Below are 25,583 nucleotides of genomic sequence, written 5' to 3'. Positions count from 1 at the left end.
GGTTAAAGACTTAAATCTAAGTTTCAAAATTTAAAAATACTACAAGAAAACATTGGGAAACTTTCCAGGATATTGGACTGTGCAGATTTGAGTAATACCTCAAAAACACAGGTAACTAAAGCAAACATGGACACATGGGATTATGTCAAATTTAAATGCTTCTGCACTGCAAAAGAAACAATCAGCAAAGTGAAGAGATAACCCACAGAATGGGAAAAAATATTTGTAAACTACCTGTCTGACAATATATTAATAACCAGACTATATAAGGAGCTCAAACAGCTCTATAGGAAAAAATCTAATAATCTAATTTAAAAATGGGCAAAAGGTATGACTAGATATTTCTCAAAAGACATATAAATGGAAACAAGTATATGAAAAGGTACATAACATCACTGATCATCAGAGAAATGCAAATCAAAACTACATTGAGATATCATATCTCCCCAGTTAAAATGGCCTTTATCTGAAAATCAGGCAATAAAAATGCTAGAGAGGAAGCAGAAAAAAGGGAACCCTTGTACATTGTTGGTGGGAATATAAATTAGTGCAGCTACTGTGGAGAACAGTTTGGAGGCTCCTCAAAAAATGAAAAATAGAGTTACCTTAAAATCCAGCAGTCCTACTTCCCACCTTCAAGTATTTGCACTGGGTATTTCTTTGCCTGGAACACTTTTCTTCCAGATGGTCACTTGGCTAACTCCTGTACTCCTTCAAGTCTTCTCAGATGTTTTTTGTCTCAGTAAGGCCTACCTGAAAATGCTATTTAAAGTTGCATCTTACATTCTATTCTTCCTTTGCCACTCTACTTTTCTTTTTTAAATAATAATTCTCACCTTCTAACAAACTATTTAATTTATTTACTTATTATGTCTGCTTGTATAATCCCTAAACTCTTAAGTTCTAGGAGGGTAGACACCTTTGTCTAAGCTTGTTTGCTCCTGTATCCCAAATGCTTCAAATAATACCTGGTATTTGGTTAGTGTTCAGTTATTTGTTGAATGAATTCATGCAAGATAATGAACCAAAAGTACTTTTCCCTTGGCAGGGTCTTGGAGTCAAACTCATTGTATGAACTGAGGTCTAGAGGAGGGCTAATCATCATCCTAGGAACAGAAACTAGAAAAGAAAGGCCACTGTTGTGTGTGGCTTTGACTTGTGTAGAGCTGCCTATCTGCTTTCTTGCCATGACTGGAGAAAGCAGAGAAAGCTCCATAGGCTGCCCCCATGTTCAGTAATATTGGGAGATTTAACTGCAGAATAGGAGCCCTGAGCAGCTGATATGAGACTGGTGCTGGACTGGAAATCTCTGGTTGGGCAGTTAGGTATGGGGGTAGATGGAGGCAACCAAAAAAGCCACTAGGTAGAAGCTAGAAATTTCCCTTGTGAGAACTGGAAGCAAGACTGGAGTAGCAGTTGGGCAGAGAGGAGCCATGGAGGCTTAAAGCTTTGGGAGGCAAGAGGAACAGAGGAATCCAGTAATTAGCAGTATAGTAAATGTGTAAGGAAAGTAAATGTTAAAGGGGGGTTAAAGAGTTGGTGTTGAGATATGTCTTATAAAACTCCTCTGTTTTTCCTGTGAAATTAGATAAAATCTAGATTGCTTTAGTGTAAGTGAATTCTTCTTAGAGAATGGGAAGAGATAGTGTACCTTGAGTCAGAATTGGCAAGGGTGAGAATAGGCCGCATGGGGATATTTGACATCTGGATTACATATAATTTTAGGAAAAATGGTGATGGTTTGGGATAAGAGAGAGCAATTTGTCAATGAGGAGATTGTTGGTGACCTTGAAAAGAGTAGTATGTGGAATGGTAAGTACAAAAGCCAGGATAGAGTGAGTTGGTGTGATTGGGAGATAAGGAAAGAGAGACAGCCATATAAACAACTGTTTTTTTTTTTTTTTGGAGAGAGAGTCTTGCTCTGTCACTCAGGCTAGAGTGCAATGGCACGATCTCAGCTCACAGCAACCTTCGCCTCCCAGGTTTAAGTGATTCTTCTGCCTCAGCCTCTGAGTAGCTGGGATTACAGGCACAGAACACCATGCCTGGCTGATTTTTTTGTATTTTTAGTAGAGATGGAGTTTTTGCCATGTTGGCCAGGCTGGTCTCGAACTCCTGACCTCAGGTGATCCACTTGCCTCGACCTCCCAAAATGCTAGGATTATAGGTGTGAGCCACCATGCCTAGCCTATTTTATAGTTTAAATGATGTATTTTACATATAAGTAATAGAGTAGGGGTTGAATAAAAGGTCTTGTTTTAGCCCTTCTAAACAAGGAGAAAGACTTTTTAAAGACTAGGTCTTATATGGAATTACATTAATAACTAGAATTATAAAATTTGTTTAAGACCGAGGTTACAATGTATTTTTTCTTTTTGTCTCCTGTAGGAAATACAGATGAAGAGGACTGCAATAGAAGCTTTTAATGAAACAATTAAAATATTTGAAGAGCAGTGTCACACACAAGAACAACACAGCAAAGAATATATTGAGCGATTTCGCAGAGAGGGGAATGAAAAGGAGATTGAACGGTAAGTCTACTTAGTACCTCCAAGGGCATCAGTGAATCAGTGAGACAGGATTTCTTTTCTTCCCCAATAATTTCTGTCTTGTTTGCTTTTACCCCCTCAAACTGCATGGCCCTACTATTGGAACTGTTTGCTATTTCCACTAATGGCACCAAATTGAACTACTCTCTCCTCTGCTCTTTCTTCATTCCCCCAAATTAACTCCTGCTCATCCATTAGGACTTCAGGTTAGATACCACCTTTTCCAAAAACTGTTCCTTGATTCTGGAGACCAATTTAAGGGCTTTATTTTGGGTCTCTAAAGTGTCTGGTCCTGATCCCTAGTGTAACATTTACTGAATGCCATGCTCACTCAACTGTAAACTCATTGAGAGTAGGCATGGTGGCTTATTTTCCCTGGTAGCCTTAGTACCTATCTATGTATGGGAGTACATAATGGGTGCTCATTGAATAGTTTTTTGAATTGAATATCAACTTTGGCAGCAGTCTGAGAATAAATTGTAGTAGAACAGGACTGTAGGCAGGAACACCAGCCTGACTTGCACATGACTGTGCAATCATGATTGTGCACATGATTGTGGTCATCAGGCTAAATGATAGTGAGGGCCTGGACCTGAGAAATAGCAGAAAAGAAGGGAGAGGTCATGGAATGCTAAGGACTTTATGCCTGACAAGGTAGGGTAGGTTTATGAGAAGTCAAAGATTATTCCTAGATTTCTGGCATGAAAGACTGGAAGATGGTGTTTTTCACCAAAATAAGAAGTCCATGAGGAGAGTTTAGGGTTGGAACCAGTGAGTTTGAGGTTCCTGTGAGAACACAAGTGGAGCTCTCTGAGGGGCAGACAATTGATTATTTGGATTTGGAACTTGGTATAGAAAGTATTCGGGAGGTGTAGCTGTGTATTTGATGGTAGATGCTGAGAATGAGATTACACAAAAAGAATGAGTGGCAGAAGAAGTATTGGATTTGATAGCTAAAAGGATGTTAAAAGCCTTCACCAAAGCAAATTTAGGAAGAATTAGAAACTAAGCTAGATTATAGTGGGTTGAGACATGCAAAAGTGGATAATAAATACAACTAAATGATATGCAATGGAAAAGCAAAATTATTTCTCGTATTATTAGCACCACAGTATTAGTGTATTTCTGTGTGCATGAGTTTAGAGCTAAGTGCTGTGAGGCAGTGTAGCTTAATGGTGAAAACCATGGGCTTGAATTCTGTATTGGCTATTTATTAGCTGTATAACCTTGGGTGAATTACTTAACTCTTCTCAGTCTGTTATCTATAAACTGTGAATAATATCTTGTTGGAATGCTAGAGAATTAAGAAATACCTATCTTGGCACATGGTGGACTTTCAATAAATGGTAATTTTTATTAACGATGAAGAAACAGAAAAAGACTTCTAGTTCGTTGCAGAGGGAAGTAAAGTAGAATAATAAAGTTTTGTTTTATTTTATTTTGTTTATTTATTTATTTTTGAGACAGAATCTCGCTCTGTCACCCAGGCTGGAGTGCAGTGGCACAATCTCTCCTCACTGCAACCTCTGCCTCCTGGGTTCAAGCGATTCTCCTGCCTCAGCCTCCCAAGTAGCTGGGATTACAGGCTACTGCCAGCATGCCCAGCTGATTTTTGTATTTTTAGTAGAGACAGGATTTCACCAAGTTGCCCAGACTGGTCCTGAACTCCTGGCCTCAGGTGATCTGCTGGCCTCAGCCTCCCAAAGTGCTGGAATTACAGGCATGAGCCACCATGCCCAGCCTGTTTTTTTTTTTTTTTGTTATTTTTTGAGGCAGGGTCTTGCTGTGTTGCCCAGAATGAAGTGGCATGATCATGGCTCATGGCATCCTCAGCCTCCTGGGCTCAAGGGACCCTCTTGCCTCAGCCTCCTGAATTGCTGGGACTCTAGGCAAGTGCCACTGCACTGGCTAATTTTTAAAAAATTTTTGTAGAGATGGGGTCTTGAACTCCTGGGGTCAAGCAATCCTTCCACCTCAGCTTCCCAAAGTGCTGGGATTGCAGGCATATGTCCAGCCTATGAATTTTTAATAGTAATGTAAAGCCACATATTAAGTGACAAGGGAATAATGTGGACAGTTGTTACCATAAGGGTTCAGAGCATAGCAAAACTTTGTGTGTTGGAAAAGCTTATAGCCATCATCTGTTGAGTGCTTACCAAGATAATGTCACGGAATGTCCTTGTCCTTTACGTGTATTGTCACATTTAATTAACAGAAAAACCCAGTGAAGTAAGTATTCCTGTAGGTATCCATTTGTATTAGTCCGTTTTTATGCTAGTGATAAGGATATACTTGAGACTGGGCAATTTACAGAAGGAAGAGGCTTAATTGGACTTACCGTTCCACGTGGCTAGGGAAGCCTCACAACCATGGCAGAAGGCAAGGAGGAGCAAATCCCATGTTACATGGATGGCAGCAGTCAAAGAGAGAATGAGGAGGATGCAAAAGCGGAAACCCCTGATAAAACCATCAGATCTCATGAGACTTATTCACTACCATGAGAACAGTATGGGGGAGACCACCTCCATGATTCATTTGTTTCACCCTGGGTCCCTCCCACAACATGTGGGAATTATGGGAGTATAATTCAAGAGGAGATTTGGTGGAGACACAGCCAAACCATATCATTCTGCCCCTGGCCCCTCCTAAACCTCATATTTTCACATTTCAAAATTAATCATGCCTTTCCTACAGCCCCCTAAAGTTTTAACTCATTTCAGCATTAACTCAAAAGTCCACAGTCCAAAGTCTCATCTGAAACAAGGCAAGTCCCTTTTGCCTATGAGCCTGTAAAATCAAAAGCAAGCTAGTTATTTCCTAGATACAGTGGAGGTACAGACATTGGGTAAATACACTGTTTTAAATGGGAGAGATTGACCAGAACAAAAGGGCTACAGGGCCCATGCAACTCTAAAATCCAGCAGGGCAGTCAAATCTTAAAGCTCCAAAATGGTCTATTTTGACTCCATGTCTCACATCCAGGATACACTGATGCAAGAGATGGTTCCCATGGTCTTGGGCAGCTCTTCCCCTGTGGCTTTGCAGGGTACAGCCTCCCTCCTGGCTGCTTTCACAGCGTGGCCTTGAGTGTCTGCAGCTTTTCCAGGCACATGGTGTAAGCTCAATGGATTTACCATTCTGGGCTCTGGAGGATGGTGGCCCTCTTCTCAGTGTCACTAGGCCATGCCCCAGTAGGGACTCTTTGTGGGGGCTCCAACCCTGCATTTTCCTTCCACATTGCCCTAGCAGAAGTTCTCCATGAGAGCCCTGCCACTGCAGCAAACTTCTGCCTGGACATCCAGGTGTTCCGTACATCTTCTGAAATCTAGGCAGAGGTTCCCAAACCTCAATTCTTGACTTCTGTGCACCTGCAGGCTCAACACCATGTGGAGGCTGCCAAGGCTTAGGGCTTACACCATCTGAAGCCATGGCCCAAGCCCTATGTTGGCACCTTTCAGTCATTGTTAGAGCAGCTAGAACACAGGGCACCAAGTCGTTAGGCTGCACTCAGCTCAGGGACCCTGGGCCCAGCGCATGAAACTACTTTTTCCTCTAGGCCTCTGGACCTGTGATGGGAGGGGCTGCCACAAAGACCTCTGATATACCCTGGAGACATTTTCCCCTTTCTTTTCTAATGCATTGTCAGCCTACAAAGTTTTCAAACTTTTATTCTGTGTTTCTCTTTTAAAACGAAATGCTTTTAACAGCACCCAAATCACCTCTTGAATGCTTTGCTGCTTAGAAATTTCTTCCGCCAGATAGCCTAAATCATCTCTCTCAAATTCAAAATTCCACAAATCTTTAGGGCAGGGGCAAAATGCCATCAGTCTCTATGCTAAAACATAACAAGAGTCACCTTTGCTCCAGTTCCAACAAGTTCCTCATCTCCATCTGAGACCACCTCAGCCTGAACCTTATTGTCCATATCGCTATCAGCCTCTTGGGCGAAGTCATTCATCAAGTCTGTAGGAAGTTCCAAACTTTCCCACATTCTCCTGTCTTCTTCTGAGCCCCGAAACTGTTCAACCTCTGCCTGTTACCCAGTTCCAAAGTTGGTTCCACATTTTTGGGTATCTTTTCAGCAATGCACCACTCTATTAGTACCAGTTTACTGAATTCGTCCATTTTCATGCTGCTGATAAAGACATACCTGAGACTGAGCAACTGTAAGACTTACATGGACTTACAGTTCCACGTGGCTGGGGAAGCCTCACAATCATGGCAGAAGGCAAGGAGGAGCAAGTCCCGTCTTACATGGATGGCAGCAGGCACAGAGAGAATGAGGAAGACGCAAAAGTGGAAACCCCTGATAAAACCGTCAGATCTCGTGAGACCTATTCACTACCACGAGAACAGTATGGGGGGAATCACTGGGGAAACGGCCCCTATGATTCAATTATCTCTTCCTGGATCCCTCCCACAACATATGGGAATTACGGGAGTACAATTCAAGATGAGATTTGGGTAAGGGCACAGCCAAACCATATCACCATTTTAAACAGATGAGGAAATGAAGGCACTGAGAAGTTAAATAACTTGCCCACAGCAGGTGACAGGGAAGAGATTCAGACGTAGGTAGGCTAATTGCAAAACCATTGTTCTTAACCGCCGTGTTGTGCTACCTGTTGAATATCAAACATATAGTTTTTTTCACTTGTTCAGTCATGGCTGGATTCAGGGCCCAAATAAGGTTATTGAGATTCTCTCTCATGTTGTCTTTTGGCTCACTTTTTCTCTGGGTTGACTTCATCTTCAGGCAGGCTTTGCCAGTGAAGTGACAGTATAGCTGCTGGGACAAGAATTGCATATTCATAATTTAGCAATTCGCGTGGAAAGAGAGAATTTATTTTAACAATTTACTTCTAGCACATGTTCTAGAATTGACTCTCATTGGGTCAGTTTAGTCTTATTTCCACTCCTGAACCAGTCACTGTGGCCTGAGGGGAGGGATGGGATAGAATGGAATATTCTTACTGGCCAGTCTTGGGCCATGTGTGTGTGTCCATCCCTGGATCTGCGAGAGGGCACGAATCCTTACCTCCAGGGAACATCAGGGTGCTAATACCAGAAATGGGAATGGATATGGGCCAGGCAAAAACAAACATTCACCACACTTAAAATATTAGGACCTCGCCCAGGGCAGTGGCTCAGGCCTGTAATTCCAGCACTTTGGGAGGCTGAGGAGGGCGGATCACCTGAGGTCAGGAGTTTGAGACTAGCCTAGTCAAGATGGTGAAACCCCATGTCTACTAAAAATACAAAAATCAGCCAGACGTGATGGCAGGTGCCTGTAACCCCAACTACTGGGAAAGCTGAGGCAGGAGAGTCACTTGAAAGGAGGTGGAGGTTGCAGTGAGCCAGGATGGTACCTTGCACTCCAGCCTGGATGACAGAGTGAGACTGTCCCCCCTGCCAAAAAGAAAGATATTAGGACCATGCTCACACTGTGGGATCTTTCTGCTTGATTTGTATTTTAGCCTTAACATGTCACATATTTTTACAGAATTATGATGAATTATGATAAATTGAAATCACGTCTGGGCGAGATTCATGATAGCAAAATGCGTCTAGAGCAGGATTTGAAGAAACAAGCTTTGGACAACCGAGAAATAGATAAAAAAATGAATAGTATCAAACCTGACCTGATCCAGCTGCGAAAGATCCGAGATCAACACCTTGTGTAAGTAGTCTGGAAGTGTATGGGGAGGGAGACGCTAGCGTCAGGTTTATTACCAGCACTAGAGACACTAGAGGTGGAAGAAGACATTTGTAATTGAGAATTGGCCAGTAAGATGGTACGATTTTAGGAAAGTGGGCTTCATGGTTGTAGGGGTACCAGGGTTAATCTGAAGTCACTATATGGAACAAACCAGAATGTAGGACTCTGATTTATACAAATGCCTTGGAAATATCTGAGGCTGGTTGTGGCATGAGTAAAATGCTGTACCTTAAAAAGAGCAGATTAATGTTTGCCTAAAACACAAAAATCAGAATCTTTGTTTACATAGTAGAAATGAGTGGAGAATTTCTATTTCCTCTGAGGGGAAATAGGCTCTAGGCTGGGCGTGGTGGCTCACGCCTGTAATCCCAGCATTTTGGGAGGCTGAGGCAGGTGGATCATCTGAGGTCAGGAGTTTGAGACCAGTCTGTCCAACATAGTGAAACCCTGTTTCTACTAAAAATACAAAAACTAGCCGGGCATTGTGGTACATGCTTGTAATCCCAGCTACTTGAGGCTGAGGCAGGAGAATCACTTGAACCATGGAGGTGGAGGTTGCAGTGAGCCAAGATCACGCCACTGCACTCCAGCCTGGGCAACAGAGTGAGAATCAAAATAAAGAAATAAATAAAAAGAAATGACATGATTTATATAAATAACAGAAATGTGTCTATAAAAGGCACTTGAGATAATTTGAGTAGTGAAACCTAATTCTTTAATATTAGGGAAAACTTGAGTTAACCAAATATAGGAATAATAGATAATTTCCAAATGTAAATGGAAAGATATCAGAATAAAATATGTGAATTAGATTTTTAGAAGGATAAATAACTGCTTCATAGGACAGAATGCATGAGAAAGGAAGATACTAGATATTGGGCTTAGTTCTGGGTAATGAATAGACTGTTCTGCAGTACATTTATGGGTGACCTTGATGCATTTAACACCACTCAGTTCAAACTACTGGCAGGAGAAGACTGAGCAGAGACCTTTGACTCTGGGTTTTCCATAGACTTCAGGGTTCTTTGAGAAAGAAAGAGGATGAAATATACACCTAGAGATTGGAACTGTGGCAGGAGAGTTTCAGTAGAAGAAGCTTTAAGGTGGTTTTTTTTTTTTTTTTTTTTTTTTTTTTTTTTTTTTTTTTTTTTTTTTGAGACGGAGTTTCGCTCTTGATACCCAGGCTGGAGTGCAATGGCGTGATCTCGGCTCACCGCAACCTCCGCCTCCTGGGTTCAGGCAATTCTCCTGCCTCAGCCTCCTGAGTAGCTGGGATTACAGGCACGCGCCACCGTGCCCAGCTAATTTTTTGTATTAGTAGAGACGGGGTTTCACCATGTTGACCAGGATGGTCTCGATCTCTTGACCTCGTGATCCACCCGCCTCAGCCTCCCAAAGTGCTGGGATTACAGGCTTGAGCCACCGCGCCCGGCCTAAGGTGTTTTTTTTTTCCCCCTCTGCGACAGAGTCTCTGTGTGTTACCCAGGCTGACACACAGAGTGAAATGGCATGATCTCAGCTCACTGCAACCTTTGCCTCCCAGATTCAAGTGATTCTCCTACTGCAGTCTTCTGAGTAGCTGGGAATATAGCTGTGCACCACCATGCCTAGCTAATTTTTTTATTTTTAGCAGAGATGGGGTTTCACCATGTCTGCTTTCGATCTCCTGACCTCAAGTGATCTGCTCACCTTGGCCTCCTGAAGTGCTGGGATTATAGGTGTGAGACACTGCGCCCGGTCTAAGATGATATTTTTGGGGGTGAACAATTACAACTACACCATGCTGAGTAATTTTTAATAACAACCCTCTCAAGAGATTATTTTAGTTTGCTATTGTGGCCAAAAAAAGTCAAGCCAAGTGTATATAGCATACTGAAGAGCTTTGTAAACAAGGCAAGGAGGTGCTCTTATCTGAAAGTAGGATGTGTCTGCTCTTGGAATGCTCATGTGGCTCTAATCACATCATGAAGCTGAAGAAAGGCCCAAGAAGGCTATGCTATACACCAAAGCAATGAATGGCAGTCCTTCTTTACCCTGAAAAGCAGTAAGAAATACAAGGAATATACCATCCCAAGGGACATGAATAAGTGTAGTACTTTAGTCTATTCAGGATGCTATAACAAAATACCATAAATTGAGTAGCTTGTAAACCACAAATTTCTCACAGTTTTAGAGGCTAGGAGTCCAAACTCAAGGCACTGGCAGATTAGGTGTCTGGTGAGGGGTGAGGATCTGCTTTCTGGTTCATAGATGGCACCTTATAGCTATGTCCTGGCAGAAGGAGCTAGGGGTCTCTATCAGGCCTCTTTTATAAGGGCACTAATCCTGTTCATGAGGGCTCTCCCCTTATCACCTAATCATCTCCCAAAGTCCTCACCTCCTAATACCATCACCTTGAGGGTTAGAATTTCAGCCTGTGAATTTTCAGAAGATGCTAACATTCAGACTGTAGTATGTGGCAAACCAGACCTTGGAAGTTTCTTTTTTTTTTTTTTTTTTTTCCGAGATGGAGTTTCACTCTTGTTACCCAGACTGGAGTGCAATGGCGCGATCTTGGCTCACCGCAACCTCCGCCTCCTGGGTTCAGGCAATTCTCCTGCCTCAGCCTCCTGAGTAGCTGGGATTACAGGCACGTGCCACCATGCCCAGCTAATTTTTTGTATTAGTAGAGATGGGGTTTCACCATGTTGACCAGGATGGTCTCGATCTCTTGACCTCGTGATCCACCCGCCTCGGCCTCCCAAAGTGCTGGGATTACAGGCTTGAGCCACCGCGCCCGGCCCGGAAGTTTCTTTAATGGGTTGTATAAACTGTAGAAGAAAGAAAAGAAAAAAAGACAACAACAACAAAAAACACACCAAAACAAAACAAAACAAAAAAACAAAACCACACACACACACACACACACACCAAACCAAAACAAAAACACAACAACAAATATAAAAGAGTTTAGATAACATCATGGATGACAAATTGATGACTTACAAGTAAGGACAACTCAGATGTATAGGGAGACACAGACAACCATTACTTCTTTGGGAAGGGCTGCTTGAAGGATAATAGTTCAGTGTCCCATAGTCCATGCTTTGATGTTTCTAACAGAGAATTGCCTCTGGACTTGGTGGACTTGATATATTCTAATGCTGAAATGTATATCGTTGGTCCTGAAGAAGACTGGTAGTAAAATATGTGCTGCATATTAGCATTGCTCCATGATACTGAGTTGCTGCATGATCTCTCTCTGGTCCTGTTTTAAAGGAATAGGTTGGAATTCTGTGATACCTAGCTAAAGGTTGTCATTCTTTCTTTAAGCCCTCTTTGGATGTAGTCATTTCCCTGACTGGCCACTGCATAGCCCACAAGGATTCTATGCGATTATCTGCTGACATCTTGGTGTACTACTAGTAGGATATTCTTGAGTGTTTAAATACAGAATTTTATTTCCTAAATATAGAAAAAAAAACAATTTCTATGATATAGTTCCATTTACTGGAAGCTCAAGAATGGGTAAAACCTATCTGTGATGAGAGAATTAAAAATAGTGATTATTTATGGTGGGAATTTTGATGGGAAAATGGCACGAGGAGCCTTTAAGGGTTCTGGAAATGTTCTGAATCTTAATATGAGTGGGGTTCCATGGGTTTATACATAGGTAAAAATTTATCATCAGTACACTTAAGATCAATGTGCTTTATGTATATTATATAAATACATTAAAAATTTCTTAGGTATAAATTTTTTTTAAACATTCCCTTTCGAAAAAAGGAATTTTGTTGTTAATATGCAATTCGTTTTCCTCATGAGTTTAAGGTCCTTCATGATTCCCATTTACCTTTTCTGGTAATGTAGTCTCCCTTGATCCATGGCTTTGCTTGCTGTGGTTTTGCTTTCCACATTTTCAGGTACCCCCAGTCAGCCATAAACTGGATAGGTGAGTATAGTACAATAAGACATTTTGAGAGAGACCACGTTCACATAACTTTTACTTCAGCATATTGTTATACTTGTTCTATTTTATTATTAGTTATCATTGTTAATCTCTTACTGCACTTAATTTATAAATTAAACGACCACAGGTATGTATATATAGGAAAAAACAGTATGTATAGGAAAAAATAGTATATATAGTTTAGTACTGTCTGTGGCTTCAGGTGTCTTTTGGTCTTGGAACTATTTTCCATGGATAAGCAGGGACTACAGTATTCATAAACCAAAAATTCATAAATTTAAAATAAAGAATAATGGCCATAACAATACAGGTACATAATGATGAGGGTTTTTTAATGTTATTAGGGAATTGATGAGTTTTAAGTAATATATGTACTGGCTTGCGGGGGGGTGTTGCAGATAAAGGAGTTCTGTGTGGCCAGGCGCAGTAGCTCATGCCTGTAATCTCAGCACTTTGGGAAGCCAAGGCGGGTGGATCACCTGAGGTCAGGAGTTGGAGACCAGCCTGGCCAAGATGGTGAAACCCCATCTCTACTAAAAATACAAAAAAGTTAGCCAGGCGTGGTGGCAGGTGCCTGTAGTCCCAGCTACTCGGGAGGCTGAGACAGGAGAATCGCTTGAACCCAGGAGGCGGAGGTTGCAGTGAGCCAAGATCGCACCACAGCACTCCAGCCTGGGTGACAGAGCGAGACTCTCAAAAAAAAAAAAAGCCAGTTGTGGTAGCGTACACCTGTAGTCCCAGCTACTCGGAAGGCTGAGGCAGGAGAATTGCTTGAACCCGGAAGGCAGAGGTTGCAGTAAGCTGAGATCACCCGACTATATGCCAGTGTGGGCAACAGGGTGAGACTCCGTATCCAAAAAAAACAAAGGAGTTCTGTGGATGGTGGTGTGTTCTGGTTTCATTTTTTTTTTTTTACAACTTTATTGAGATACAGTTTAGATACCATAAAGTTCACCCATTTAAAGTGTATTATTCAGTATTTTTAGTATGTTCACAGGTATTTACAGTCATCACATATTTTAGAACATTTTCATCACCTTAAAAAAAAACCCTGTACCCTTTACTTATTATCCATATCACCCCTTTCCTTTAGCCCTAAGCAACCGCTAATCTACTTTCTATCTCTATGGATTTGTCTATTCTGGACATTTCACTTGAATGAAATAATATTAAATGTACTCTTGGGCTAGACGCGGTGGCTCACGCCTGTAATCCCAGCACTTTGGGAGGCCGAGGCGGGTGGATCACTAGGTCAAGAAATCAGGACCATCCTGGTCAACATGGTGAAACCCCGTCTCTACTAAAAATACAAAAAATTAGCTGGGCATGGTGGTGTGTGCCTGTAATCCCAGCTACTCAGGAGGCTGAGGCAGGAGAATTGCCTGAACCCAGGAGGCGGAGGTTGTGGTGAGCCGAGATCGCGCCATTGCACTCCAGCCTGGGTAACAAGAGCGAAACTCCGTCTCAAAAAAAAAAAAAAAAAAAAAATGTACTCTTTTGTGACTGGCTTCTATCACTTAGCATGGTGTTTGCAAAGTTCATCTGTTGTAGCATATATCAGTACTTCTTTTTTTTTTGAAGGCAAGTTTGTATTGTTTTAATTATTTTTATGTACAGAAAACTCAACAGTGTACATTTAACCCAGTTTCGTGGCAAGTTGTTTAGCCTTTGCCTTTTCGAGCTTGGTGATTCGAGCCACAGACCTGGGACCCAGGACACTGCCTCCCCAGTGACGGCGGATCTCATCATATCTGTCATTGTAATTGGTGCGGATAGCTTCCACCAGCTTAGCCAAAGCACCTTTGTCTTTCAAGTTAACCTGTGTGAAGGCGACAGTGGTGCAGGTCTTCCTGTGGACTAGACGTCCCAGTCTTGCCTTCCCCTTGATAATGCAGTAAGGGACTCCCATTTTACGACACAGGGCAGGCAAGAAGACAACCAGCTCAATGGGATCCACATCGTGTGCAATCACCACCAGCTGAGCTTTCTTGTTCTCCACCAAGGTGGTGATGGTGTTAACTCCTGCTCTAAGGACAGGTGGTCTCTTAGTGGCGATGTCCCCCTTGCCAGCAGCTTTCTTCTCGGCCTGGGCCAACAGCCTCTCCTTCTTCTCTTGCTTTGTTTCTGGTCTATACTTGTGGGCCAGCTTAAGTAGCTGAGTAGCTGTTTGGCGGTCCAGGGCCTGGGTGAACTGGTTAATTGCAGGAGGCACTTTCAGCTGGTTATAGAGGATGGCTCTCTGCCACTGCAACCTGATATAGCGGGGCCGTTTCACAAAGCGGTGAGGTCTCTTTTGGGCTGGATGTCCTGTCCAATGCCAAAATTCTTAGGCCTTTTCTCAAACAGAGGGGATTCACCACTTTCTTGGCTTCCTGCTTCTTCACAACAGGAGCTGGAGCCACCTTCCTCCCCTTGGCCTTCTTTCCTTTCGGCATCTTGGGCGGTGGGAGGAGAGCACATATATCAGTATTTCATTCCTTTTATGGCCAAATAATAGTCTGTTGTATGGTTATACCACATTTTGTTTAATCATCATCAGTTGGTGGACATTTGGGTTGTTTCTGTCTTTTGGCTATTTCAGTAATGCTGCTGTGAACATTATATACCGGTTTTTAGATGAACATATATTTTCATTTCTCATGGATATACTAAGGAGTGAAATTCCTGGATCATACGGTAATTCTCTGTGTTTCATTGAAGAACTGCTTAGACTGTTTTGTGCAGTGATTGCACTATTTTACATTCATACCTTTAGTGATAATCTGGGTTCTTAAAATAATGACTCATTCTTTAATATATTTCTTTTTTTTGCAACGGAGTTTTACTCTTGTTGCCCAGGCTGGAATGCAGTGGTGTAATCTTGGCTCACTGGAACCTCCGCCTCCCTGGTGCTAGCGATTCTCCTGCCTCAGCCTCCTGAGTAGCTGGGACCACAGGAGTGTGCCACCACACCTGGCTAATTTTTTGTATTTTAGTAGAGACAGGGTTTCACTGTGTTAACCAGGATGGTCTCGATCTCCTGACCTCATGATCCACCTGCCTTCGCCTCCCAAAATGCTGGGATTACAAGCCCGAGCCACCTCACCTGGCCTCTCATTTTTTAAAAAAATTAAATGTATTCTAAGCTCCCACTGGCCTGGTTACATTAAAAATATTTAATCTCTGTTATCGTTCCTACCTCCTACATACACTGACACTTGGATGATTTAAGAATATCATCCTGAAGTAGTGCCAGAAAATTAGAGGAGTGCAAGGTCCTCTGTACCTCCCTCTTGACTCCTGTCATTGGGTGCTCCTCTGCCTAATCATTGGGTCTTGCCATCTGGCTGTTTGAGAAAATTCCAACGTGTCCTTTATAGTAATCTCATCATTGGCCACCAACAGATGCTGCACCTGTTTTTTTTGTTTTTTTTTTTTTTGAGACGTAGTCTTGCTCTGTCACCCAGGCTGGAGTGCAGTGGCACGATCTCGGCTCACTGCAACCTCTGCCTCCCGGATTCTAGTGATTCTCCGGCTTCAGCCTCCTGAGTAGCTGGGAGTACAGGCATGTGCCACCACACTCAGCTAATTTTTTGTATTTTTAGTAGAGACGGGGTTTCACTGTGTTAGCCAGGATGGTCTCAATCTCCTGATCTCATGATCCGCCCACCTCGGCCTCCCAAAGTGCTGGGATTGTAGGCGTGAACCACCATGCCCAACTGATGCTGTATCTTAAAACCTCACTCTCCATCCAGGATGCCCTGTGCATGAGGCACCGTTTTCTGTCACTCCATTTCCTATTTTAGCCAGGCTCTAGGCAAGTGTCTACTTTCTTCCAGAACTACAGCTTCAGCTTCAGAATATCTTTTCTTGTCCTTATCTCTCAAGGGCTTCCCAGCTCAATCCTTTTGTCTTAGACTGAAACACAAGCTCTCTTCCTCTTAAAGTGTGGTAGTTGGGTTGTCAAACCAATTAGATCTTTAGAAAGGACACTACGTATACATTCTTTTTCCCTACTTGCTGGGGTAGGGCTAGAAAAGATATACCAGCTTTTATTTCTGTCTTGTATTTCATTTTTGTTTGTTTGTTTGTTTTAAGGAGTGGAAAGTTTAATAGTCAAGAAGGGAGAAGACAGAAGGAAGAAACTCCCCCATACAAAGACAGAGGAAATGGGGCTCCAAAGCCGAAAGAGGAGGTCCCCTGTCTTGTATTTCTTAAGATTACTTTGATGTAATCTATGGGGGTAGTATTTTCCCTGTTTTTTTAAGAAGAGATAGCTCAGGTATAAAGAGAGACAAGTCCAAGACCATGCCAAAAAATATGTATATATAGCGTCCTTTCTAAAAATCTAATTGGTTTTACAACCCAGTTACTACACTAACAGAATCAGAACTGGATGTTAGGTCTTTGAATGTTTTGCCTCAGATTTTTCCTGTAGAATTTATTGCCTTTGTCATCAGTGCATTATTCAATAACGTTAAATGTGAATTAACACATTTACTAAAGTTATTTGAGGTATTTGAAAATGATTTTTAAAATCTAATCAGCTCTTGGCACTGTTAATAGGTATGTAAGGACTCAGAACTAGTTAAGTCTTTGAAACGGACTTTTAGGAGATTGGAAAAGCTGCCTAACTCAGAAGGTCGGCACCTTTATAAATGGAGGGTGGAGCAAAAGCATTCTTTTTTTTTTTTAATTAGGAAAGTGTTAGGAAACGGGTTCCTGACATTCTGTGTGGCAGAAAGAGAGGCTCGGTTTAAAGAGGTTGGTGGTTAAAAGAACTTGGGGATTCAAGAGAAAATGTGGTGTATTCTTTCAGTTCACGCCTTTTTAGCCAGCGTGCTTGTTTCTTTGATAAAGAGAAGGTCAGTTTCTTTAAGGATTGAAGACTTTGGGTGATAAGAATGTTTAGAGGAGGGCATCTGTATATTTTGATGAGAGGAGTGATGGAGTAGGGGAGGGGTTTTTTTACTAAATCAGTGGTATCAAGATCATATATTACCTATTTTCCAGTTTTGCTAAGCATAAAAAATGAAATTCAAGTTTACTAAAGGGCAAGTCTTACTGAGGAAGACTGAAATCTGTCTAACAGAACTTTAACATTAGGTGTGATGCCAAGTTATCTTGGATACTTGGGGTCAGAGAGAGATACAGGATGATCCTGGAGTTGTGAAGATTTTGTTAAAAGCAGCCCAGCAGCAAATATTTACTGACTACTGAATATCTGTGTGCATGTGCTGCTTTAATAATTGGGAACAGGATAACAGCTTACATTTCACTGGGGAGACAGACAAAACAAATAAAAATATAAAATAATGGATTTTAGCTAAGTGCTGTGAAGATGATAAAACAAGGTAAAGTGTAGAGAGTGACTGGGGACTGCCTTAGTTGGGACAGTTAGGGTAGTTCTCCCTGAGGAGATGGTGTTTGTGATGAAACCTGAATGATAAGGAGCCTTGCTTGGTGGGTAGTGATGAATGAAGGTGTTTTCCACTCCACCCTAGTTTTAGACTATTGGCCATCTGAAAGGAAAAAAATGTGCTGGTTTACCTCATTTTACATCTAAAATACCGGTAAATTTTAAGATACTATGATTTTCTTTTTCTTTTCTTTTTTTTTTTGAGATGGAGTCTCACTTTATCACCCAGGCTGGGGTGCAGTGGTGTGATCTTGGGTCACTACAACCTCTGCCCCCTGGTTTCAGGCAATCCTCTTGCCTTAGCCTCCCTAGTAGCTGGGATTACAGGCATGTGTTACCACACCTGGCTAATTTTTGTATTGTTAGTAGAAACGGGGTTTCACTATGTTGGCCAGGCTGGTCTTGAACTCCTGACATCAGGTGATCCACCTGCCTTGGCCTCTCAAAATGCTGGGATTATAGGTGTGAGCCACTGCGCCCGGCCTGGATACTATGATTTTCTTGGTAATGAAGTTCACTCATATTAATTACTTAGATTGCCACCCTGAATTTCTTGTGGCTTGCTTAAATGCAAAAATAAAACTTGAAATTTTTAGTTAAAATATTAATCTCAATTCAGTAGGTCACATGGGAAGTGGATCCTCGGGCTTAGTGATTGCAAATGTGACAGCATGCTCACCTAACTAATGTTTTCAGAAACACATGTCCCACTGTGTGTGAGTGCAAGTATGTGTGTGCTTGTGGTGTCACATCTTCCAGAAAAGAAAAATGAAAAATGAAGTGCCGAATTTCAAGTAGCCCTGTATATTTCTGCCTTTTTCCAGAAAAGATTAGTTCATCTTGATAGTTGAAAGAAAAGTAATTGAGACACTAATTTTGGGAAATCTTTGCCTACTCTTTGTGAAATTAGGAAAAACAAGAGGAGTCTAGACTCTAGAAGTTTGATTGGCTCAGACATATCTACTTTGTCCAGTCAGAGTTGCATAGATACTGACACTGGTGTCTTCCCTCTGGCAGATGGCTCAATCACAAAGGAGTGAGACAGAAACGCCTGAATGCCTGGCTGGGAATTAAGAATGAGGATGCTGATGAGTAAGTTCTCTATATACCTTTCTGTCAGAGGGCTTTGTTATATATATAAGACATGCATCTTGTTTATACATGCTAAATACTGGTTGTCATTGTCACTTGAGAGCATTGAATTGAGAACTTTGACTCTCTTTTGAATTGAATTGCCTAAAGTGTATCCTATAGGTACTTGAGTTCAGAGACCTGCCTCTAAACTCAAAATCTGGATGTATAAGCTACTTTGAGTATAGCTACTCAAAATCTGGATGTGTAAGCACTGTTATTCAGATATTTGTATTTCAGCTTATTGGATGAAACATACGAATTCTGTGCTTTCTGCACCATAGCAAGTAATGAAGTTAACAGCCAACTAATTGCAATTTTGCTTTGTCATTTGTGGTTTAAAGATTTAGAAGAGTGTTTTATTTATGTATTTGCTTTTAGATGGAAGTAACTTGTTAGAATAATATATTAACATTTAATTTTTAGGAACTATTTTATTAATGAGGAAGATGAAAACCTGCCCCACTATGATGAGAAAACCTGGTTTGTTGAGGATATCAATCGAGTACAAGCAGAGGATTTGCTTTATGGGAAACCTGATGGTTCATTCTTAATTCGTGAGAGTAGCAAGAAAGGATGCTATGCTTGCTCTGTGGTGTAAGTCTTCTCTGGGGATATAACCTTTTGAAATCTTTTGCATTAATTAATATAAAATCAACCCTTCATGAAATTCTGATGAAAGTACAGTAACAAGGACCCATGGCTTGGTCCATAACTATTTGTACAAAAAACCCCAGCTTTATGAGAAATGATAGCTGAAATTATCTTGAGGTTTTAATTTACATGATAAGTAGATTAGGCCCTGCAGTATTGCTGTTAGATTTCAGGTGTCTGTGAAAGGTAATGTGAGATCTTAAATTGAAAAAAAAAATCGCTTAATTCTTTAGTAGTATCCTATATGCCTAGTATGGTCTCCAATGTCAGATTAGGGAAGGCTTGATTAAATAGAACTGTTTTTACCCTAGAAGGAAAACTATCTAAAATTTTAAATTATGTATTGTTCTATTGATGTAGTGATAGGAAATGTGGATGTGTTTTCTGTAAGATAATCTTGTGACTTTTATGAGAAAAGCCTATTTTCCTTTTAATGGAAAGTGAAATTCTGGGAATAACTAACTGTGCCTTAGTCAGATTTTTGCCTGAGTGTGGAATATATTCCTTAGGAAGGCAAACATCTTCATTGATAAAAACCACACTTAGAAAAGAGGTATGATGGTGCCAGATATGCTGGGTTCAGATCCTGGCACTACGGCTTACCCACTGGGTAACCTTGGGTAAATTACTTCATCTTTCTTTGCCCAGTTTCCTTATCTGTAAAATAAGGATAAAACTTACTTTAGGGTTTAATGAGTTAATCTATGTAATACAATATACTTTTAACAGTGCAGGCACATAAGAAGTAAATGTCACTTGCTAATATTATTATGATGATGCTACTGATGGATGTTGCAGAAGGCAAACAGTGACAAAGTGCTTGGACCCTTAGAGGGCAAGGTGGAGAAGATAGACAGAAGGCATCCATATTAACAGACTGCTCAGTGCTTTCTGTGATCATCTTGTTTTTAGCGGTCTACTTCTGTAATGGAGACAGAGTTTGAATCCAAGTTTACCTGGTTTCAAAACCTACATTTTTCTATTGCACCAGGCTTTCTTCATTTCACTAAATGTACAAGATAAACAGAACCACTGTGAAATAAGTATCATTAATAGTGGAGAAAGAGTGGGTTGGGAGGTTTTGTGGAAAAGGCATCTGAGATGGACCTCAAAAAGATGAATGGGATGTCTCATGGGAGGAAAATGGTGGAGGAGTTGAAAAGTGCATTGGATTACTGTTATCCAAAGATAGAACTACTTGCAACATTTCATTTCTCCTTGACTTGGGCTGTTCAAGTTATCTGAGTGGAAATGTAGGAGAGGATGGTTCTTACAAGACTTGGGATCTTTTAAGAATAATAAAAAGAAGAAAGGCAGTAAATGCAGTCACTTACTCTCACTCAGGTTATTGGGTGGCAGCCTGTAGGTTAAGGACTTGGCTGGAGTCCTTACATAAAGAAACTGATTAATCAGGGCTGAGTGCTGTGGTTCATGCCTGTAATCACAGCACTTTGGGAGGCCAAGGTGGGCAGATCTCCTGAGGTCGTGAATTCAAGACCAGCCTGACCAACATGGAGAAACCCCGTCTCTACTAAAAGTAGAAAATCAGTCAGGTGTGGTGGTGCATGCGTATAATCCCAGCCACCTGGGAGGCTGAGGCAGGAGAATTGCTTGAACCTGGGAAGCAGAGGTTGCAGTGAGCCAAGATTGTGCCATTGCACCCCAGCCTGGGCAACAAGAGTGAAACTCCATCTGAAAAAAAAAAAAAAAGAAACTGATTAATCAAAAACTACCCTTGGCTGGGCGTGGTGGCTTACACCTGTAATCCCAGCATTTTAGCAGGCTAAGGCAGGACAATTCCTTAAGCCCAGGAGTTCATGACCAGCCTGGACAACATAGCAAGACCCCATCTCTACTAAAAATAAAATATTAGCTGGGCATGTGGCTCACACCTGTAGTCCTGGCTACTTGGGAGGCTGTGGTGTGAGGATCACTTGAGCCCAGGAGTTCGAGGCTGCAGTGAGCTATGATGAAGCCACTGTACCCTAGCCTTGGTGATAGAGTGAGACCCTGTCTAAAAATAAATAAATAAATAAACCCTTACATTTATGGTTGTTTTAACACCTGTATCTATGGCCAAGTCTGTAGGGAGTGGGGGGAACACAATTTTACAAGCTTTGACTGATTAACAAAAAATGCTTATTTGCATAACAGTTGCTCTCAGACTGCTGTCCATTTAGTGTCCCTTTATCTATTGTTACTTGCCTTAACATTTCTTCCATGGTATATCATTGCAGGGCCGATGGGGAAGTGAAGCACTGTGTGATCTACAGCACTGCTCGGGGCTATGGCTTTGCTGAGCCCTACAACCTGTACAGCTCTCTGAAGGAGCTGGTGCTCCATTACCAGCAGACATCCTTGGTTCAGCACAACGACTCCCTCAACGTCAGGCTTGCCTACCCTATTCATGCACAGATGCCCTCGCTCTGCAGATAAAAAGGAAGTGGGAAGAGAGGTGGTTCTCTGGCATTTTTTTCTACAGTTTTTATTAGACTATGATGAGGGCATTCTTTCTACATAGACTGCTTGTTTTGCACAAGAAGTGATTCTGTGAATGTGAAGTGGAGAGGCCGAGCAGCAGCTGGCCAGGATGGGGGCATTAGAGGCCTGAGGTTCTCTAGGACTCAGCCATGCTGCTGCACTGACATACTAAGCTGGAAGCAGATGTTTTTCTGAAAGTCGATTTCATTGGGGTTTTTGTTTTGTTTAGCCAGGCACCCTCAACAGAATATTAGGCTTGATGGGGATAGCGGGTGGGGTTGTGTTTGGAAGCTTCTGAAGAGTCCATGTCTTTTTAAAATCTTTAACTCTGAGAGTGCAGCAGGGGCATGGCTCTGCTGGAAGTTCTGTTTTGCTCTGGCAGTCTCTCTTCCCCTCACGGGGAAGGCTATTTTGATTTTGTGATAGGATGGGATTTGACGAAAAAGACAACCAAAGGAAAATGGGGAGGCTTGGGATTTCATTTAAACAATCTAAGCCAAGGTGATAAAAAACCTTCAACTGAAGGTACTTTATTTCTTACCAACATAATTTAGGCTTCAGCATCTCATTAGCCCCTCCCTCTGAAGAAGTATTATGTTCAGAAGCCAACAAAACAATGTTTGTTGCCAGACCAATGTTGGATGGGAAAAGGTGGCACTAGTAGATGAATGTATACTTCTGTACCAAAACTTGAACATAAAAAGACTAGAATTTGTGAGTTTTAGCAAACACTAAAATTGGTCAGTGTAACCCCTTCTGTCCTGCCTTGTTTCTCAGAGATGAGGAGTAGCATTCTTTTTGTGGGGATGGTGAGCTTTGAATTATAAAATGAAGTTGGTGCTTGTGTGGTGTTTCCTTAGCCTAAAGAATGATCTGTTGTTTGAAACCTTTGTAACTTGTTTGTATGAGTAAAGAAAAGGTGCAATCCAGTGCTTTTAGATGGCTTGATATACCAAATAACAATATAGAACAACAACATTCTTATATGTGCTTCCCCAAGTGTAAAGGCCCTGCAGAAATTGTAAACATGGTTTAATTTCCCTTCATCTCCCCTTCCTTTGCTGGATAGGGTTTTGGGAGTTATAGGTTGCTAAGGAGGGGAGTCAGTCTGTGGTCAGAGGCCTCAGTAAATCACAGACCCAGGGGCCCTGTGGTCCAGGGTGAGAGTCATACCACATTACACATGTGCTTCCATACAGTGGTTTCTGAAGCTTTTGCAGGGAGAAAAGATGGCTTAGTGTTTAGACTGTTAGTAGAAGCCATCTGGAAGCTTTTCTCTTTGCCTTTTTTTGTGATCCTGCCATTAAAGTTATGTGCAGTTTGCCCTCATGCTCCAGTGGCCTTGATTTTAGGCCAGGAATCTTCTGCTCCATGTGGCTTAAGCCTTCCAACTGAGTGAAGCTAGGCAAATGGAGTGGGGGCAGGCATCTATTCCTGCCCCTATCATGCCCCACACCCATCAGTCAACAGTCATTTGACAAATAGAGTCCAGCTGCCTCTGAGCCAATCCTGGAACCTTAATAGGCTCAGAGTGAGTCAGCTGTTTGAGCCCAAAGCTGTGCAGTCAGGCATCCTGGCTGAGTAGAGAAGCCAGTACTGCGTCTTGGTTTATAAAGCTTACAGCTAGGAAAGCTCTAGTTTTTGGGGTGAAAGAAAAATATTACTTTCCCTGTGCACTTATCTCTATGACAGGGTCCAAAATATGGACCATAATGTAGACATAGATGTATAATTTTGGAAGAACCTCCAGTTACTAGCGATGAGGATAGGAAGGGAAGTGCTTATCTTGGCTTTTCCTTGGTTACACTGCAGTTTCAGGATTGGGTGAGGCAGAGACAAATGAACCCTCCTCCAAAGTCATTTAACTAATAGCCAGCACATTCCTTTCCCAAACTGTCGATTGAAATCTTACTGAAAGTTTTACTGAATAATACCAAGCTAATTGCTGCTGGGCACAGCTGGATGGCTTTGCGTCTGGTGTTGAACCTGCTGAAGCAGGTGGATGCTCAAGATTATGTGCAAGGAATCCCTCTTGTATGGTACTAAAATTTCAATGTGTTCTGAATGTCTTTTAAGCCAAAATGGAAATACAGATACTTGCCTGTAGTATTCAATAATGTGTCTGCTCCTTTTTGGGCAGACACTGAGGGTGTGCAGGGAAAGACCATGTACCATCTTTATCTACACTTGGGCTGGCTTGTAAAGAAGGGCTACTTTGTTTCAGTCCTACATTCCTTCACTTTTCTTCTTCAGTTCTTCATTCTTGAATTCATTGTTTCATGGGATCTAAGACCCAGGGGTCATTTGAGAGGTTTGACAGTATATTTTCTGACCAGTTACCACATAACTTGCTTGACCCTGAGCCAGTGGAAATAGCATAGGGACCAGTCTACTAGCTACTGGGCCTGGTGTGTAAGAGGGGTAGGGTAGCAAGGTGCTTCTCCCATGACTTGGGAGCAGGTCTTGGCCTCCTTCATGAGAGTCTAGTGCCGTGTCCTGCCCCATGATCTGGACCCTGGGACTATCTGTCTTGGCATCCTAACTGCAGTTTCAACGAGGCAGAGGGCAAAGAGCGACCAAGATCAGAGGGGCTCATCATACCCCTGGCCAGAGAACCCAGCAACTGACATGAAAGCAGCTTGGGGCTGGCTGGACACAGGTGCTAGGCCCAGCTTTTCCAGGCGAAGCTTTCATCACAAAACAGTGCTGCCTCCACCTGGCCATAGATGCCGTGCCCTGATTCGGGCCTGGATAGGCTGCCTGTGTCCTTCCCATTGATCTGCCCAAGAATGATGACCTCCAAACACTTTCACTCCCTCTCCAAGCCTTGATGGGACCTCCCACTTACTTTAGGCCTCATGTGCTTTGAAGAAGCTTTGAGAGCCAATGTGGTGTCTTCCATGGGTCTCCCCTCTTTGCTGCACGTAATCAGCCCCATGTGTTCTCTTAAACTGAGAATTGCACCTGGGCCATTCCTGTTTCCTCAGGTGGTCTCTGCTGCTAGTTAAAGAACCCAGAGCAGCCCTCTGTGAGGCTTCAGTGGCCTCAGAAACCAGAGGGTCCAGATCGGGGCTTGCTTGGGCCCTCTGCTACCAACTGCTCAGCCCTGCTTTAGCTCCAGCCACTTGTGGCAAACAACCCTGTTTCCTTACAGATTCCAGCATGTGACTTTGGTGCCCTGTTACTTGTGAAAAATCTTGTCTTTGATGTAGTCAAAAAAATTCATGTAGTTAACGTAAAAAATATCTGACTCACAAGAAAGCCAACTGTATGTCTTGTGATGGGACAGTTCATAATGTAGTTCCTAGACCACTTTGCAAATTGTTCTTGTCACCAGATGTGTTCAGACATTGCTGTGCAATTGTGGGGGAGGGTAGGGGGAAAGATGAGAGGAGATACTTACTGGTCTTTTTGTTTTATACCTTCCCCAAGAGGGGACAGTCTGGCCAGCTTGCTCTAGTAATGCAATAAAGACATTGCAATAAAGTAATTTTTTTGTCTTCATGCTATGAAGGGGTGGGCTGGGGCAGAGTGGAGGTCAAGAGAGGAGGAGTACTCGGGTGTTGAATAGCCCTTGAAACTTTCAAACCTTCTCTCCAGTAAGCAAGCACCAAAAGACCTAGTACTAGGGTTGAACTGGGGCAACAAGAGGCTCTCTTCTTCTAGGAGAGGACGTTGACTCCAACTAGGCATGCCAGAGTC

General features: G+C 42.2%; 1 protein-coding gene and 1 pseudogene across 5 annotated transcripts in view; one reads left to right on the top strand and one right to left on the bottom strand.

Moving 5' to 3' along the window:
- PIK3R3 (phosphoinositide-3-kinase regulatory subunit 3) overlaps window positions 1-25,371 on the top strand; it is a 107,344-nt gene extending 81,973 nt beyond the window's left edge. For all 5 annotated transcript variants that reach the window (XM_012434561.2, XM_012434560.2, XM_012434562.2 and 2 more), the window contains 5 exons: window positions 2,389-2,531; window positions 8,053-8,229; window positions 18,633-18,707; window positions 19,173-19,343; window positions 21,638-25,371. In XM_012434561.2, the coding sequence (XP_012289984.1) occupies window positions 2,389-2,531; window positions 8,053-8,229; window positions 18,633-18,707; window positions 19,173-19,343; window positions 21,638-21,836 (765 nt within the window). In that variant the 3' untranslated portion in view covers window positions 21,837-25,371. The remainder of the gene's footprint in view (window positions 1-2,388; window positions 2,532-8,052; window positions 8,230-18,632; window positions 18,708-19,172; window positions 19,344-21,637) is intronic.
- Window positions 13,718-21,116, bottom strand: LOC105727127 (large ribosomal subunit protein eL8-like; annotated as a pseudogene).
- Window positions 25,372-25,583: the final 212 nt, after the last annotated feature.

The sequence above is a fragment of the Aotus nancymaae genome, unplaced genomic scaffold (assembly GCF_030222135.1).
Source record: "Aotus nancymaae isolate 86718 unplaced genomic scaffold, 86718_ANA_hifiasm-v0.15.2.pri h1tg000007l, whole genome shotgun sequence".
NCBI classification, from domain to species: Eukaryota; Metazoa; Chordata; class Mammalia; order Primates; family Aotidae; genus Aotus; species Aotus nancymaae.
Note: the sequence above shows the minus strand (reverse complement) of the source record. Positions and strands in the feature narration are given on the sequence as shown.